Source organism: Zonotrichia albicollis, chromosome 2 (assembly GCF_047830755.1).
Source record: "Zonotrichia albicollis isolate bZonAlb1 chromosome 2, bZonAlb1.hap1, whole genome shotgun sequence".
Taxonomy (NCBI): domain Eukaryota; kingdom Metazoa; phylum Chordata; class Aves; order Passeriformes; family Passerellidae; genus Zonotrichia; species Zonotrichia albicollis.
The window spans coordinates 61,628,404-61,646,972 of record NC_133820.1 but is presented as its reverse complement, the minus strand read 5'-3'; the positions used below and the strand labels follow the sequence as shown (position 1 = coordinate 61,646,972).

At 36.2% G+C, this 18,569-nt stretch overlaps 1 protein-coding gene across 9 annotated transcripts in view; it reads right to left on the bottom strand.

Annotated features, from left to right (window-relative positions):
* Positions 1-18,569, bottom strand: part of LOC102066586 (protein furry homolog) — a 223,907-nt gene that overhangs the window by 90,464 nt on the left and 114,874 nt on the right. For all 9 annotated transcript variants that reach the window (XM_074535307.1, XM_074535306.1, XM_074535308.1 and 6 more), the window contains 11 exons: positions 15,723-15,862; positions 13,764-13,854; positions 13,264-13,343; positions 13,067-13,147; positions 11,340-11,508; positions 8,937-9,029; positions 8,743-8,841; positions 6,202-6,303; positions 3,018-3,121; positions 2,458-2,566; positions 1,432-1,518 (listed from right to left, as the gene is read on the bottom strand). In XM_074535307.1, coding sequence (XP_074391408.1) covers positions 1,432-1,518; positions 2,458-2,566; positions 3,018-3,121; positions 6,202-6,303; positions 8,743-8,841; positions 8,937-9,029; positions 11,340-11,508; positions 13,067-13,147; positions 13,264-13,343; positions 13,764-13,854; positions 15,723-15,862 — 1,155 coding nt within the window. The remainder of the gene's footprint in view (positions 1-1,431; positions 1,519-2,457; positions 2,567-3,017; positions 3,122-6,201; positions 6,304-8,742; positions 8,842-8,936; positions 9,030-11,339; positions 11,509-13,066; positions 13,148-13,263; positions 13,344-13,763; positions 13,855-15,722; positions 15,863-18,569) is intronic.

Sequence of the window (18,569 nt, the reverse complement as noted above, 5' to 3'; positions counted from 1 at the left end):
TAACTGTCTTGAAAGGCCCCAGGGTTAATCATACTGAGAGAAAATTCTGGAATGATGTTCAATGCCAAAACTACAATGTGAAAATATCAGGAAGCTGAATCTAAGTGATCTGAATGCCTTCTGGGAATGCACCAGAGGAAAACTTGCAGGATTTGCATTGCAGTGATTGAAAGACTAGAATGTTTTCAATTTCTCTGGAATGTGTTCCAAAAATTAAGAGGCTGTCCTGCTGACAGTCTCCCAGAGATGCATTTACACAGATTGTGGGGATTCTTTATTTCAGAATGCTAAAGTCCGGGTACATAAAAAAGTGGCACTATAATGCCCTTCTTTTCAGACTTACAATGCTGTTGAGAAACAGTAAAACTTCAGATGTTGATTCAACAAGAAGCTAAGGACTATGTCCACCCCCTCTCAGCTGGGCTAACACAAAATGTCCTTTGTAGGACCTTTCTCAGTCAATGCTCCAGGTGGCTGACCCAGAGCATGGTGAGGACGGCCCGCTCAAAAATTCTGTTTCATTCTTTTTTACTCTGCTACAGAAAGATGAAAGCTGTGTTCAAAGTAAAGCTTGCCTTTCATTTTCCCTGCTTTTGACAGTAGAAAGTTTTAGAAAGTTTCATCTACTTTTCCACATTTTTCTAGCAAATATAATTTGTGAAAGGCAATCACTCTATTTTAACATCTTAGTGAATAGATACAACTGTTTAAGTCTGCAAGATTAATACAGACCTGTTTTATGAGAGATCATTAATTTTTTAAATTTTTTTTTAATTTGCAAAGGAAAATATTTTCAAAATTTTAATGAATTGTATATTCTTAAGAGAATTTTTTATTCTCTTAATACTCATTTATATTTTGATTTATTTAAAGTTTTTCAAATTTCTGATTGTTTTCTCTAGGTAAAGCACTAGGAAGCTGACTCATGACACCAACAGCAGTGGAGTTTTGCTGGTCAGAGTGGTATTATTTTATTAGAGTGTTTTCTTTTTCAAGCTTTCTTGCATTATGTACTCAGCAAAACTATTTTGAAAAACATTGACATTGTTACCGAAAAATTATTGTTTTATTAAAATAAAGTTTAAGGCATTGCATGTAACAACAGCAGACATACTGCTGCTAAGAACATACTGCAACCAATAGTTTTATTTATATTTTTCTTTTTGTTTTATAAATTTGCACAAGTTCACATTTGATATTATTCACTGAGAAAACATCAGAAAGGCATAAACAATGTGACATTTTACAGTTAGAAATTCACAGATGTATTTTACTAATAAATCAGATTCAAGATTTTGCCTGAAAACAGGACAAAGGTGAAAGCGTGCTTAGAATGTAACCAGGAAGTAAATGTAGCACAATGCAAAAAAAAAAAAAAAAGAAAAAAAAAAAGAAAAAAGAGAAGTAAAAAAGCACAGATGTACATCATACCTCAGGGTTGAGACTGAAAGCTTTTGCAGGTTTTCCAACACAAAGGAAGTCAAAGATAATTTCTTTCATTGCAAAATCTAAACGTTCCTAAAATAGCAAAAATACTGCAAATCAGTAAGCTGCTCACTTCTGTTAGTTATTTTCATTAAGGCTATAGAATGCTGAACACCAGTTTAATCAGGGTTTATTTAAATATATGGAAAAACAGATTTTCAGAAGTATGTAGAACATGTTATCATATCTAAGCTTTTAACAATGCTTTATGTTGACAAAATCCAAAATGTATAGCATTTAAATAGAAAATGATCCATTTTGAAAATAAAGCTTTTAATTATTTCATTTAAACTGCAGTAATTATGGCACTAACACAGTATTTTACATTAAAAGAGCTTTTTCACAGATGGCACAGTTAAGGGAAGATTTTAAGCATCTGTTTGCTTCATTCCTATTCAGAGATTTTAAGTACGTGCTTAAGTGCTTAGCTCAATGGGAAAATTTTCTGAATTTAAGTCATAAAAGAGATGAAACTTCCAGTAGTGCAGGTTAGTCTATTTTAGCAGTTCCCATTTGAACTGATGAAAACTACATGTGTTAGCTCCATGCTGAACTCAGCTGACATCTGACTTACTGCTTTGAAAGCAGTGCAACTTATTGTCCTATACACCAGGGATGAATCAGTATCAGGATGAAATATGGCCTATTATTTTGAACTTTATTGACAGTCAGAGTGTGTCAACAAATGCATTTTTTGACTTGCTGGAAATTTTAAAAACTGACAAAAATTACTTGTGAGTGAAGTGAACACATTTTAATCTAATTTCAATGAAATGAGGTTAATCAAAACCTGTTGTTCAAAACACGTTTGCCCCAGCTCAGTATATAATAATTTCATCATTCCCTGGACGAAAGATAATGTCAGCAGGGTGGTAAAAAATTCAGTCATTAGAAGTTTACTTATTTGTTAATTTGTTATTGGGAAAATAATTGTTCTTTATATGGAAAGATATACTCATGGCTCTCCCATACCTGTGCAATAAACTGTATTATCTTCACAAAGATGTTTAGAGGCATATCTCTTGGCACAACACCACGGGACCCTTTTGGGAAAAGGGTTGTGACAATAGTAATAAGTCGACTGCAAAAAAAAAAAAAAAGAACATTAGATATTTTTGGACCTTGCAGATCTTCATGACACTCCATCTAGAAAGACCAGAAAAAACTTCCTTTGAAGTGAAAATGTAATGGGGTGTCTTATTCTGATCCATTGCTACAAATTCAGTGTAATTATTTTATTTCATTACTACATTACAAGTAAATTAACCAGTCCATGGCCACTACAAAAGCATTTTTAACTTACACTGAACAAGGAGTTACTTCTAATTTTTCCAAAAGCAGAAACACTTTATGCAGCAATTTTCATTCTGTAACTGACATTGCCACAAGAGGAATGTTTTGTTGCGTACAGCTGAGTTTCTTATTTTGCAACAGAAATAGGTAGTTTGAAGGAATTCAGGAGAATTATGAAACCTCTTCACTGGCAACATCCATTCCATAATGGATTTTCATTACAAATAAATACACTTTACCTTTGGGTAGCTGTGTTGCTTTCACATTTAATTCTGATCATGTAAACCCACAGTAGTCTGTACAGAGATTCCAGTGCAACTCGAGCCATTTTTGGGTCCTTATTCTAGAGAAACGTATCACATAAGAAAAACTTCAGGTACAAATTAGCAAGGAAGTTTTATACTTAAAGGATGCCAATATTCAGCATTTTGATAATGAAACTACAAAAAACAAAGAGCCTCATAACTGCTCAGAGCTCCATTCCTGTAGCTGTAGGATGCTCATGCATCCAACCTGCTTCTGTTACTACTAAAGTTGTTGAAAAACCCAAGTATTAAGTTAGTTAAATAAGATACATGTTAAAATTTAAAATCTGTTTGAAAACCCCCACAATTTGACTATGAAAATAAAAACTCCTATTCAGTGGATTACATAAATTTAAAAGTTGTTGCACTATGGTGGAGGCTTGGTACTAAGAACAGATAAAAGAATGTACCACACATACTCAAAAGTGAAAGGACAAAAATCAGTGGATGTTTAGGCAGGCCTAATTAACATGGCATCTGTGATTAGCTGGACTGAATTGGTTTATCTGTCTGGATTGCTGTTTATTTTTAGAAACTAGTACAGGATTGCCTTTGGGTCTGCTCAGTCATGTGCAGTTTTCTGTTTCTGTGGCAGTTGTAAGAAACAAGTAAGGGCAGTCCAATCAGATGGTCTCCCACGTGTTGAGCCATCTGCTGGGTTAAACTTTGCAGGAGTCCAGTACACTTTGACCTGAGATAAGGTTTGCTGGCCCACAGGGCAAATCTCCACGTCAAAAATCTAAGATATTTTTGGCAGACAAATGTTGAGCCACAGATCAAAGACTGCGGTTTGATCAAAGAAACTGCAACTGATGCCATCAGAAATGTGAATGTGTACGGGTCTGGGTCCTGCAAAATGAGGGAAGGCAATTTGCCAGAGATATGGGAGATCACTTCAACTTTCAGCGTGGTATCTGCCACAAGCTTAGGAACAGAAACACTGTTTTCAGGCCCCAATTTCCATTAAATTCCCTGACAACACATTTTATGCAATAAAATTTTATATGGACGGAAAACTGAATAAAATTTTCTTATTTATTATAGCAGCATATAATGGTTGTCACACATGTTTGGAATAAGTAGTAAAAGGAATGCCAAAGTTTACTTGGCATATTAATCTCTGCAAGATTTTAAAATAATAAAATCAGTTACAATCAATTTGTTTATTAACCTTTAATTTGTTTATTAACCTGTTTACTTCCAATCTATTTTTCATCAGGTATAATCATGTCAGTCCTTGTACCATTCAGACCTGAGAATTTTATTTCTTTAACAAGTGATGAAGTATGCTATCTGTCAGCAAATGTCCAAATAACCCAGTGATGAGGTACTTAGCTGTGAGAGCCATTGAGAAAGAGGGAGGAGAAAAGGGCTGAGACCAGTATCATTGGAGTTTTCAAAAAATAGTAGACCAATTTTTTGTCAGATCAGTAAGCTGCATGGCAGAAACAGGATTAAGAAGATGATAAAAAGCCCAAGATACATCCAGGGACATTAAGGGCACGTCCATGAGCAAGATTTGTCCAAGCTCATGGTGTTGATGTGCACAACTCTCCCTCTAATGGATGGATTTCCAGCTTTTCCTCCAGCTGTGTGAGTTTGGCTTGGGTTTTGAGGTGCCAGCCTGTCTGGTGAAAAGATTGTTTCAATGGTTGGGGCATCTCTTTCTCTGTACTGGGAAGGAGTGGTCAATCACTTTCTTACTTTAGCCACATATTCAGCTACCTTACTTTCTCCTCAAAGTAAAGACTGAATGAGTGCCATAACACTAATCTGAGAGCCCTATAAATCAAAGCATATATCAATGAATTACAGGTTGCAAGATAAATTCCAATTTTATTTTCAATCAGTAAGATAGGACCATCTTTTCTTATATTTTCTCTGACAGTTTCAAATAATTTGTCATCGTCTCCTCAATTTTCAGAAAAATATATATTCCCATCTGGCTTTGCCTTTTCTGAAGCTTGTACAATTGCATAAAACCCCATAAAATTAGATTCAATAACAACAAGGTTGTTTTCTGAATCTCTTTGCAAGTAAGATTCTAATGCATCTTCACTGAAGGTTAGGTATTCAAGTACTAAAGGCAGAATAAAATCTTTAGGCAGACTGAACATTCTGAAGAGCTATTCTAATAGTAGGATCCATATGAAGAAAGCCAATACAAATTGTTTCACTAAGACAGAGAGGAAATATGGCCAGAAAGCAACCATAAAAAAGGATGTAATATATACCTTTTTTATAAGCTTGAGAACTCAACTTTTGGAGAGCAGACATTTGCCTCTTAGCTGAGAAAGTGGCTGAAATGTGAAGTTTGTGTGAAGTTTGAAGTGTGCTGTAAGCAGAAGCCTTCAACCCACTGGTTCATCAAGACACAGTAGGGAGGCCCTTCATTTGCTCTTATCACTTCACTGTATTTCTTATATTGCCCTTTTCAGGTGGGCACAGGAGCATCCTTTCACAGGGCTGCAGTTTTAGCATGGCATGGGACATGAGTTACTGCAAAAGTAAAAGGCACGTGGAGGAGCAGCAATGATAACTAGCACATGTGCACTGAACACTACGTGTTCACTGGGAACCACAGCAGACTGCAGGGGAAAACTAACCTTAAACCTCAAAGATCTAACATATGGTAAGGGAATAAGAAGGGCTACATGGAGGAAAAAACTTGAAACAGTTTAGGGTTTTTGTAATGCAAACAGTTAACACGAGTGAAATAAGCAATGGAATCAGCGTCCTACAAGTAGTTCTATTTTGAAAAAGCAATAACAAGTTCTTTGTTTCCAGTGCTTATGTGCAAATAGCAAGTTACTACTAGCTCAGTTTTGGTATGTCACTTAACTTATTGACTTCCATCAGCAATTTTTTCTGTTTCACAGGTGCTTGACTCAGTCTTGCTTTGAGTTAGAGGAACAGTAGAAATTCAAACTAGACCTAAGAATATTTTTTTGCCATTGAAAAAACCCGCACAGCTAAAGAACTTGTACTGTCAGGAATAAAGTTATGTATGGAATCAGATGATAGCAATAACTCAGCGCATTTACCTAAAAAAGCTATGCAACAGACCTACAGTGCATACTGAACTCTGAATACAATATTAAAACCAAGAGATACTAACCTTGAGATTGGAAAGGCAGTTGTTGAGGAAAACATGCCATCTGTTTAAAAAGAACTGCTTCTGACTGACACAAAGCAGGCATGTTACCAAGGGGTACAAAGCCTAAACAGGAAATGGATGTCAATAAAGTGTTATTTGCATATCTACAGCACTCAAAACTTATTTAATAGAGCTACTGTCAACTTGAAGTTCTAATCCCTCCATTTTGTGCAATACAAGTTAGCCAACATAAACACATCAGTAAGCAGTAGTATTTAAAAGGAGCCTTCTCTAAAGCTGTTACAGATACCTTTCAAGGACGAACTAAAACCAACCACACGTGTACTCATAGCAGTGTAAGAGAGGGCACAATTTTACAGATTCCCAGGGCTAAGTTCTGCCAGTTTACTGAGAAATAAAAGCATGGAAATAACGAAACTTTATTATTATAAAAACAGGACCCACAGAGATTGTTGGAACTTATGAATCAGATGGCTAATACTCCTCAAAATCTGCAGTCACAATATTTACTGCGAGACACGTCAAAGAATTGTGTTAAAACACAGGGAATGCCTGGATTTGCTGGGAGTTACAGCTTGTGAAGTGAAAAAAAAAAGGAAGCAAAGAAGAACACAATAGTTGAAATACTGTAACCCAGTCTCTTTGTCAACACTTACTTTAACACTTGTAAACAATACACTAAAAAATAAGCTAAAATGCACCTAATGATTTGGAAACTGACTCAGCTATTTCAAGAAGACTAAGATTTCAATTGTAATGTTAATAAATCCAGTCAGGACACAAAAGGTGTTAGTAAAAAATAAGGTAACATTCACTTTAAGACAAATTATTTTAAAAATTATCTCTAAATTCTAACTTCAGTCACAGCTCAAAGTATAAACACATTCTAAATCTCAGTTTCTGTTCCACTAAGACATAACATAAACTGTCCATATCTAGGCTAATTTCTTGAGCAAATGGCAAATGTACATTAATTTTAATTTTTATAATCATCTTCAAAATACATATGGGACAGGATACCTGAAATCTTCTCACAGAAGACTTTCTTACTATAGAATTGAGTACTTGACTGGATCACAGAGTTTAGTAACATTCCAAGAGTGTTATAGCCCATCCTAAGGAAGATCCCTAGGAGGGAAGATAAACCATCTCCTGGAATTTCCTAATTCTCTCCATTCACTACCAAGGAACCTTAATGACTAGCTCATACGAGATACTTTTAGATAGAAAATGAAGCAAGATGACTTCCCCCATCCTGTCTGTACAGTGAGAGCATGGATTCACCAAACACTGATCTTGGTCCATTTCAGACTTTAAGGAGTGTGCTTTCTTCCTGGAAGTCTGGAAATATGCACTACAGCTATTTCTGTCAACTGTTTGCCTTTCCCCTCCTCCTCCTCGCAATGTTTGTATTTCTAATCACACCCTCACAAGAATCTATTCTATTTTGTCATTTTTAACTATGTAGCCTCCAGTGTGGTATGTGTAGACAAGCAATCAAATGCAAAGGCCCAGCTGTGCAATCCTTTCTCAAGAATGTAGTATTGACTTTGGCAAGTATGGCCAGAGTTTGGGAAGTTCTATTTAATGTAAAAACTGTACTAAAAAGCTCTACCCTGCTGCAGTTCCAACAATGTTTTGGAGTGGAACAGAGCCACACGAACACAAGCAGAGTGAAATCAGAAATCCATCTCAAGCCTCCCACTAATTCAAACTGGATCAGGACTGCAGCCCAGGGATGCTCTGACTGTCCCCTGGGAATGCTGTAACAGGCAGAGAGCTCCAGCACACTCCTGCAGTCCTCCCAGCAGTTTCGCTAGAGCCAGTGACCAGCATTTGCCGAAAGAACTGGAAACAGGGAAGTCTCTTTGACTTTCCCCTAGAATGAGGGAGGACAAATGACAAACTTTCTTTACTTAAAAGGCCCAAGACTTCAAAATGGATTAGCTAATGCCACACTGCTGACAGGCGCTGACCCAGTTGGAGAGACAGACTGCTTAAGGCAGCCAGCATCAAACTGACTCAGATCCTCATTTAATTCAGATCAACTCATGATTCCAAAAATACACTGCAGTGCCACTGTTCATCTCACATGAAAAAAAATGAAATAGGGAGTTACACAGTAGCCAAGTTATGGATTTAAAAGGGCATGTGTTATAATTTTTTTCCTTCCTACAATGTATTATTTAAGCCCCGTTAAAGAGTTGTTCCCACATACCTCATTTGTTCTCGCTTGACAAGAAGTGAACTCTATTCTTTCTCCTCTTCTCCTAATGTTTACATATAACAACTATGAGAAAACCTAACCATTTAATAATCACAGACCCAGAAGCTGACAACATATTTGATTCAGACTAATTTAGCTTATATTATCAGTAAAATAAATACAGTTATTTTCTGGAAACACAATAATCTTCCCTGCAAATAGAAATGTATTGGTTATAGCCAAATGCAAATAAAACATTTTGCAATTTCCCAAGGGTCTTGCTCAGAAGTATTTGTGACAATAAATTTTAACCTCTGCTTCTTAGAGTTACTAACCAATGAGTGTTTCTTTCGTGATGAAAGTTCAAGCGTTGTATCATACAGGCTTTCAACAAAGTTCCTCAGACAGGGGACATTCACTTCATTTTTAACAGCCTGAAATAAAATTTCATGTCAGTAAAAAAACTATTTCAAAAGCCGTTTTATCTAATTTTAAAATATTATGCAAACAACATCAAAAATAAACTTACAGCAGCTACGGGGACAAGAATTTCAACAAACAGTCCTGCCAGTGCATGCTTGATATCTTTGTCTTTAACTTCAAGGAAATAATGTGCACATTCCTAAAGAAAAAAAAAATACAAGAAACATAAATTGCATATCAGCTGGAATAAAGACCCCTGAATGTTTGCTGAATGTGAATCACGTGTCAGCGACTAATTTTATCCTGCAAATCCCACTGAAAACATTTGCCTCTTAACTCCTAAATCTGCATTTTGCAGCCAGCAGAAAGCAGGACATAAGTCAAGATCAAGGAACTGTTGCTCCAATCCAGAAAGTCTCCACTGACTCCAGCTGTGCCTGGTGGTGTTTTGGACTGGAAACTGAGTTGGACTCAGGGGCTGATCTCATGCCCTGTGTGTATCTTCAGGAGCAAAACTAATAGTCAACATGGAGTGCTTCACACAATGCTTTGAGAAGCCAGAAAAGGAATGTAATCCTCTGGTTAAGACACACAGGGCAATGAACAATCTTATTGTAAATATTTTTGGATGAATTTCATTGCTAGGATTCGTTGCATATTGTGGGTCAATATGGAATTGTGCTATGTGAGGACAATTTCCAGCCTGCATCTGGGGATTAAGAAAAAAATAAAAACAGACTTTGTCCTAAACATGCAGTGAACTAGTCTCCAGACAGCTGTGTTGCTCAGGAAGTGAGGGAGGGGAGATAAGCATCCACCCACTTGTGTGTACAACTTCTCTGAGCATGACAAATCCTATTGCCCCAGTTACTTTTTCTCTGGGTTCAAGGCCCAAACAGCCCCTGACTGTAGGAGGAAGGTCCCTACTGACCATTTTTCCTTCACAGTCATGCAGAGCAGTTTAAATCTCAGATTATGCATACTTTTTTCCTGTGTGCTAACAGGATTATACAATACATGGCTTCAGTCAGTCCAGCCAGCCTTCCTGAGGTGCTTCTGCACTCTTTGAGGGAAGACGGGCTCTTCTGGAGCTCACTCCTGAAATTAGCTGACCCTTTGAAAGCATCTCTCTCTACTACAGCAGCACTATGTGACAGAGGTTTTAGGTGAAACACTGCATGGAGATACTCAAACAGACAAACTGCCCAAAGAGTTGAAATGTACTTCACCAAACTGAGGAAACAAGGTTTTCCCACATGCACAAGTGCATCTTATGATGCAGAGGAGTAAATGTAAGAATTCATTTAGTACTTAGAGATTCTAGCAGGGGAAGGCAGAGATCCAAATTTCACTTTTACTGGAAGGATTTTTACCACAGATTTTAATAGCAGTGAACACTGGATAAAGCTGAGCCATAACCTCATTCACTCATTAAGTCAAGTGAACACATATTACTTTGATATTTTCCCAGCTCTTGATAACTTAAACTAAGTTGACACATGCTAGTATGTGTCTACACAATTAAGAGTAAGGTAGGAAAAAAGATTACCTCTTTCTGTGTTGTTAAATATGTCTTAAATATGCAATTAAATATGGTTTAGATGATATTGTAAAGCTGAAATAGAATGTGCTTCCTGTTCAGGACTTAAAAGAAAAAGCTCACTGTGTCTGTATGCATGTATATTTGTATTCCAATGCCAAATCCTTACTTGCGAGCATCTAACATTGATTTTTTTTCCTCCATTTACACCATCGATACACTAAACCTTACATGGAGGTTTATATAAAATATTTATTTTACTGGATGAGTGGGTGCAAAGCATGTAACCATGTGGGGTGAGCCCAAGAAAAAAAAGGGCAATAGAAAGATTAAGCTAAAGAAACCTGCAGGCGGGAACAAAACAAATTGAACATTACCATCAAGAATTCTGAAACATTAAGTAATTGCTTGCCTTTTACAAAATTATGTAATCTATTAATTTAAAGCATTCATTGTAGTCGAACTATGTTCTGTTCTAGTGACTTTTAAACCAGGAGTGTACAGAATGCACTCTACAGCAAGCAGGGGGAAGGTGTGGTAGAAGGAGACAACACGTCCAAAGGAAATTCCATCCAGCTTTTGCCTCAATTCTCTGTCTCTTCCTCAGTGTCTTCCTCCATTAGAAATTCCTCTCTTTTCTGGCAACTAGAAGATTTGCTTTGGAGGCAGTGAACAGCTAGGGAGACAGCTAGGCACAGACACAGGGCAAGGGACAGCTGTGGGATAGTGGGGTGGAAAGGCTGGGGGCTACAGAACAAAATCTCTTCTAGCTGAAGGGTGAGCTCTAGGGACTAGAGGTATATAACTGATGAAAAGCTGGCATGGGGTTCATAAGAAGCAGAAAGTAGCTGCATGTAGGTTTATGTGGAAACGACATATGGAAAATCTCCTAGAAAATTACATGGAAAGTAAAGGCTAGTCCATTCAGAAAGGTCTGGGAAACCACAGCTATGTCATTAAGAATTTTACCTGCATAAACTGAAGAGAAGCTTCAAAGTCCTCCACAGGATACATCTTAATGCGAAAGAATTTCATTCCCATTATAAGACTGATGATGCTTTGAACTACATACGGGCTTTGTTCTTTATGCCGCAACTCTTTTAGCTCTGCCATAAATTTCTTCTTTACAGCGGGAAATCTATGAATTCAGATTGGTTAGTTTCAAAAAGTTCAAAATCAATATTTGAAATGTACTGCAAGGTATACAGATTGGGAAAAACCTAAAGAAGATAAAACTTAGGTTGTATAAAAGTACCATTTCACTCAGTACTTGAATAGATTTTTTTTTTTTTAGCTTTCTTTCACTTGTAATAAACTGAGAAAAGGAAGCATACAGCCTGATCTTAGTCTATTTAGATAACCACATATTTGAAATTATTTTATTACCATGCACCTCTTTTACATAAGAGGTAACAATATCATTTAAATAACCCCTTCAAACATTTTTCAAAAACCCATGATGAAAGATAGCTATCTTGCAAGTACATGTAATATTTTCAAAATAACATGTTTATACTATAGCCCAGAAAAATATTCATATAGGCAGTTTGTCCCTTCAGTTTTTCCCCTAATAGCCACTACAGTAACACTTAAGCATTAACAAACTACAATAACTTGGGGTAGAGCGCTCTGTAATCATTTTTGTTCTCCCCCACAAATCTATTGAAGATGTCTTTGGAGACACGTTGTCCATAAAAGTTACATATGGAAAGGGCATCCAACAGGACCTCCTGCCCTTTTTGAGACAAAATGGAAAGATTGTAATTGTCTTGGTGGGTTTACCATGTAACAACCTCTTGTTATCCTCTTTGATAGACAACCCATGTGAATTGAAAGAAATAGGTTAGCAGGAAGAAGCCCTTCAGTTACAGAAACATCTTAAGGCCCTTCAGAACTTTGACAGCCAACATGAAGCTTTGGATCCAGATGCAACTTCTCCCTTTGCATTTGACCCAGCCAATTCAGAGGCCCAGGTAAGGCCTTAGCTGAATTTATATGATTTTCAGAATCTCAAACTGTTTTTGCCACTTCACGCCAAACTGACTTGCTTTGTAGAGCTGAGACTCGGCCTCAGCAACACCGAAGAGTCAGGAGACAAATAGCATTACATCAGGGCAGTAAAATTCATCTCTACCTAGTTTGTGGTTTAACTGTACAATGAAAAGCTATTTTGGCTACATGAGATCCTGAGTTTGACTGTTTCCAAATTCAAAATTTAAGATCTGACCCACAAAATGTTTTATGTCATCTGTTCTAAGAAGGATGAAGGGTTCAGAAGCAGATGCATTAAGTTCTGAGCTGAAATAGCTGCAGAGAGCCTTAACATTGTTGCTATGCGGAGGATAGCCACTTATAGGTTTGCCCAGCTAAAGAAAAAATAGCATCTACAAAAAAGCTAGTTAAAATAGCTCTCTTCAGCCCTTTGGGCTTTCTACAGACGTCATTGCTGAGATAGGAAAAATAATGCTGCTGCAGTTCAGTTGAATTTATTCAGTATCACTGGACTAGATGCAGAAAGCCTGTGATTCCCTAGAGGCCTATGTTCTAGAACATCTGGATAAATAGAAGGCCAATGAACTGAAATAACTTATTCCTACAGAATAATTAAAGAAAGTGAGAAAATCAGAATATTCACATGCTAAGCAAGCAGACTCTGTCATATTCATGAAGGAAATAATATGTTGAATTTTTCTTACTTTGCTTGAGCTAGAACACCTATTACTTCTGCATACAAATCTGCAACAATGTGCATATTCCCAGTGTTAGGACCAAGGTACCTAGCAAGACACAAGAAAGAATTCTCAGCTGAGAAAACATACTGTTTAAACCACAACTATTACAAAAATAAGAAAGTATCTTTTTCATAGAATTTTTGCATGAAAAAGAGCCTTACCCTTCTTTGTACTTAAAGTGCTTGAAAGCCAAGTTAATAACATCATTTACCAAACTGTCTATTACAGGATGAAGTGGTATCTGGAAACATAAAATAAAATAAAACAAGTACACATATGCTAGTATTACTGGAAACATAAAATAAAATATAACAAGTACACATATGCTAGTATTACTGAGGGATATCATCCATTCAGAAATATATCAGTGAAAATAGCATGTAGCTAACCAAATAGCTAAAATGAGACAGCCATTCTATGTTTATTTACTTTTGAAGACAAATACTTTAGCTCCAAAGACTTGGCAAAGTAAGGTCAGTATGAGCACAGAATGCTATGTATCATATAGGTGCAAGAAAGACAGCAATGAAGAAGCATGCAGGATGTATTTCATGAATTTATTATAATCTTAAAGATGCAAATAGAAAGAAGAATCCCAACATTCACTTGCATTGCTAATTTCCATAATTTATTAGTTAATGGACAATTTGAGAACTCCTACCTGTTTCAAAACTTCTATTAATACTAAAGAAAAAATAAAATCAATAGCCAGATCTCTTCTCTCCATTAAATAGTCCCTCTGCTGTTCATCACTGCAAAATCAAACCAAGAAACACAGTATTTGGAGAAGTGTCATAATTCATATTATATGCCTTCTTCAATTGCATAAATACAGATAACAGGGAATTGTGTTCTACCTTTTAAACTGCAGTCTAGCATTTCAGTAAGTAATGTACTGTTATGCTCTTAAAATCTGAGATAAGCAGACCAAATCTAATTTGTTACTCTGATGTTCTTTCAAGTGCTTATATATCATCTATCCGTTTCCTCCTTCTTTTTCTTCCAGTTAAAGATCCAAAACAACAAAAAGACCACAAAAACCAAAACCAAGGAAACTTGTGGATTCTATATGCTAACAAATCAATTTAATTTAAATTTATTGCTGATGACACCATTTAGACCATTCTTAATTACACTTTGGAAGCACATGTAACTGTGCTATCAAATTAATATTTAGACTTGTCATGAATTTTGGCAAATGCCTTAAAAGTACCAGTGGAGAATTCACAACCAAATCGTATTATCTCTTTAAAAAAGTTCCAGTGTTAATTTTTTAACTTTGGTAACATTGTCAAACTTTTAACACATTTGTTGTACACAACAACACAGAGGTGTTGAGTCTGAGGTGAACAGCTTCCAATAGAAATACCAAAAAATACCCATTTGAATCAACTGATCAAAGTTTCAAAGTGTGTTGAAAAGATAACATGAAATATACAGTACTTTTTTGTAAAATTAAACATTACAGAAACAGATCTGCAATCCCCTTGGCAGAATTCTTATTAACATTGAGAATTTTAGTGATTTCAATTGTACTTATGTGTTTGTAATAAAACAGGCATTTGAGAGTACAACTTGATCAGTGTTGAAGCAAGTTATTTGCATTTTGGTTTCCTTGGGTTTTACATTAACTGGAGAAATGACTCATTATACATTCCATCTGTAACACCACCCATTGACAGAGTGGTCTTGTTTCACTGCTAAACTGACCTGCAACCAAATTTGGGTGGAGTTCCTAAAGACATCTATTTATGAGCAGGTAATCGTGGAACGAGTTGGGAGAAAGAAGCAATTCAAGGCAAGGATTCATCTCACCCAAAAGCAGACGTCTAATTAATGAACTGTGTCTTCATACTGCCCACCTCTACTGACATAAAGAGACTAATTCAGGTTCATTTTTACCTTGGTATCTAAACCTAGCCACCATCCCCCTGTTCCAGCAACTACTGCCTTTTGTAGTTACTGGGTTATAATATAATCCCAATGTGAAGAATTCCTTAACATCTCTGAACATTAGGTCTGACAGTGTTCATTCTCCTAATGTTGCATTGAAGCTTGTAAATGTAGTACTGAAGTATTCAGAAAAACTCAAAGTTTGAAGAATATTGAACCACATTGCCAGACCTCAATATAACCAAGATCACTTTACTGCCTTATCACTGAGGAACTACAGACATCATTATTTTTGCATGCTTGTTACTTTTAAGAGGTATGCTGCTAAATCTCCCTGACTGATTCTCAGGTTTTCAGATTGAGGGTAGGTATATGTGTATTTTTTTAATGTGTAAACAGAAGGCTATATAAGAAAAATTCTTCCAAGTGGCACAGAATTATTGCTCGATGACTTCAGTAAATGCAGTTTATACAAAGTGGTATTTAAATATGAAAGCATCCAAAATATCTGTAAAGCAATTACAACAGCACTGTTATGTTTGAACTATGAGGAGCATAAGGTGAAAGGCACAATTATTCCATCCATCAAGAAGCTGAGAGAAGAGTTCCAGGACCAAGCAGAAAAACAGCCCAATTATCAAGCAACTGTTACCTCACAAAAGCTGATGCGTGAACTGTAACACACTTAACTTTGGAATTTATCAATTACACATATTCAAAACCCTACCTTTTGGATTTAGTGCTTGTTCTTGGTCTGTACTCATGAGATTCATCTTCTATACCATTCTGCCTTTTATACCAATCAAACAAAGTGCGCAGGATAGAGGGTAGACAATATTCTGAAAGTGAACTCATTGAGCTTATAACCTATCAGGAAAACACAAGAAATAACAAATAAAATGCTGTCCAGTTTTCTCTCCTCCTTAAAAAGAGTAGTAATTCAATGGTTCTTTCTTGTTTTCATCCATTTTTTGGGAACTATGGTACAAGCAGTGACTTAATATTCTGCATTTCCTGTCTTTAAAAGATGTGTAGACATGGCATGTAGGAACATGGTTTAGTGTTTAGACTTGACAGTGTTTGGTTTGTGGTTTAACTTGATGATATCAAAAGTCTTTTCCAACCTAAATGAATCTGTGATTCTAGAAAACATAAACAAAAATGCAACACCGGAGTGCATGTTGATAAAGTCTTTATATTGATGATATTAAAATGCATTAAAATCGTATTTAACATCTTTCAACATACCAGAAAATGATCTAGTTCTTCAAGCAGGTTATTTTGATCTGTTACACAATGTTGATTTGAGTTCAAACTGATTGTAAGGAAAGACAAAGTAATGAATTAGAGGTACTGTCTTCAGGAGTTATATATGACAGCTGGATGCCCCCCTTGAAACTCCAAATATATCGGGAAACACCAGAAGTTCTGCAATCATTTTAATCAACTGACCTTGCAGATGGATGTATCTTACTCATAGGCTCCCACACCAGAGCAAAACTGGCAGAGCAAGCATTCCCAAATACTACTATAACCTTAATTGAGAACTTTTGTGGATGACACTTAGTCTAGATGAGTAACTCTGAATCTCTTTTGTAGTTTTTCAGGTTTTAACTAATTCACAATGACATTGTGGATTAAAGTCAATGAGACACTTTGAGGATGAAGTATTATTATTCAGGTATTATGGCCTAAAATTAAACATGCTGCATTAGAAAGATGTAACAACTGCCCCCGCTAAATTAAAAGTTTCCATGAAAGTAATATTATTGGAAAACTTTCAATCTAGTCTGCAATAGATTTTTTTACCTGAAATATGAAATATGTTGCTGTGGAAGACATCATGAAGCAAATGCTTGCAGCAGCGACAGGAGGCCTTTCATAAAGAATTACTATAGGACTTCAGGCTCAAATATACCAAAGCCTTCTAGTGTTAAGGCTTCAGATAAATACTCAGAAAAAATCAGTCACCTGGTGTCAGGGCAAACTGTACACTACTGACTCACTTCTCTACTGTTTTTACAAAACTTTTTATGAAGTTAGCACAACACTGCTTGTTAATGACGAAATACAATGAAAATGGATTTCCTAGGGAAGACTAGAAAAGAACCATAAAATCATGGACTCACAGAATAGTTTGGGTTGGAAGAGACTGCAGAGGTCATCTAGTTCCAACCTCCCTAACATTGGCAGGGACACCCTCCACTAGACGAGGGTGATCAAAGCCCAGCCAGCCTGGCTTTGAACACTTCGAGGGATGGGGCATCTACACCTTCTCTGGACAGCCTGCTTCAGCCTCACAGTAAAAAATATCCTCCTTCTAGTTAGTAAAAAATTACCCTCTTTTAACTTAAAACCCTTAGTCTTTGTCCTATGTCCACTGGCCCTATTAAAAAGTCTGTCCTCAAACAGACCTAAATATCTTTTCAGAAATCACAGTAGCTAACTATAAGTGAAAAGTTGTTTCAATCAGATCTTCCTGCATGTTCACTGACATACTTATCACAGCTGATCTCTAAATCCCACCTAAACAATTTCACCAGAAAAAGTCAAAGTGATTCCTGTTAAATCTTCTCATGCCATACTTTCTCTGCTGAATTTACAGTGTCTGTATTCATTTGGGATAAAAGGTCAATATAACTTTTTATTTTTTCCTTCTTTTTTTTTTTAACCTTTCTGTCATTGCACTTTTAAGACAGGAAGGAAGGGTGGACTGGGAAAAGACCTGGCTCTCAGGGAACAGGAAGGGAGGGAAGTCTAGCCAGCATGCCGGTTACTCAACCCTTTCATTTACTGGAAGTAAGTCCAGGAGTGAGATGAATTCTAGCTCTGTGCTGCTCCTGAAAGGGAGTGCACAGATGTAAAAATATGTCCTTGTTGGACAAGTGATCATATTCTTCCATCATAAATGAACTACCTACTGTACAGCTTAAGGATAAGAAAGCTGCACAAGCAGGGAGCTGTTTGAAACCTGTGTTCACAGAGCATTAAATATACTTTATATAAATGCTTAATATTTATTTTTGATTAAAATGCAAGAGTAAGTTTAATGAAATTCTGCTCAGACAGCTCAGTACAATTTATATACTTTCATAAAAGTCTTGATATATTATCAAAATTCAAATACACGAAAGGTTTCCACTAACAGCAAATTGATATGATTACTTTTTTCATTTCACTAATGAATTTATATGTGCTTTAACAGCAAATATATTCAAAACTGCACCTAGTTTCCAGCAGTATCATTAATTTTTTTGGCATTCTTTTTCTATACCACATATATCAATCAATGTTGAATGGGCATTTTATTGCCATTTAAATAAAGAAGAATTGCAGTACTTCATTTTTGCACAGTCTTGGTTTATTTCTTGTGACTATTTTTCCCCGAGTGTCTGCATATTTTATCTTCAAATTGTTGTTGTGCAGATTCTAAATGATGGACAAGCACAAGTAAGGTTTTACACTTTCTATCAACGCTGCTCAATGAATTTGTGATTGTGGAGATCTCATTCACATCTTTGTTCTCAGCTTTTTTTCTGGACCATGCTATGAAGTTTTAACCTGAAAATGGTTA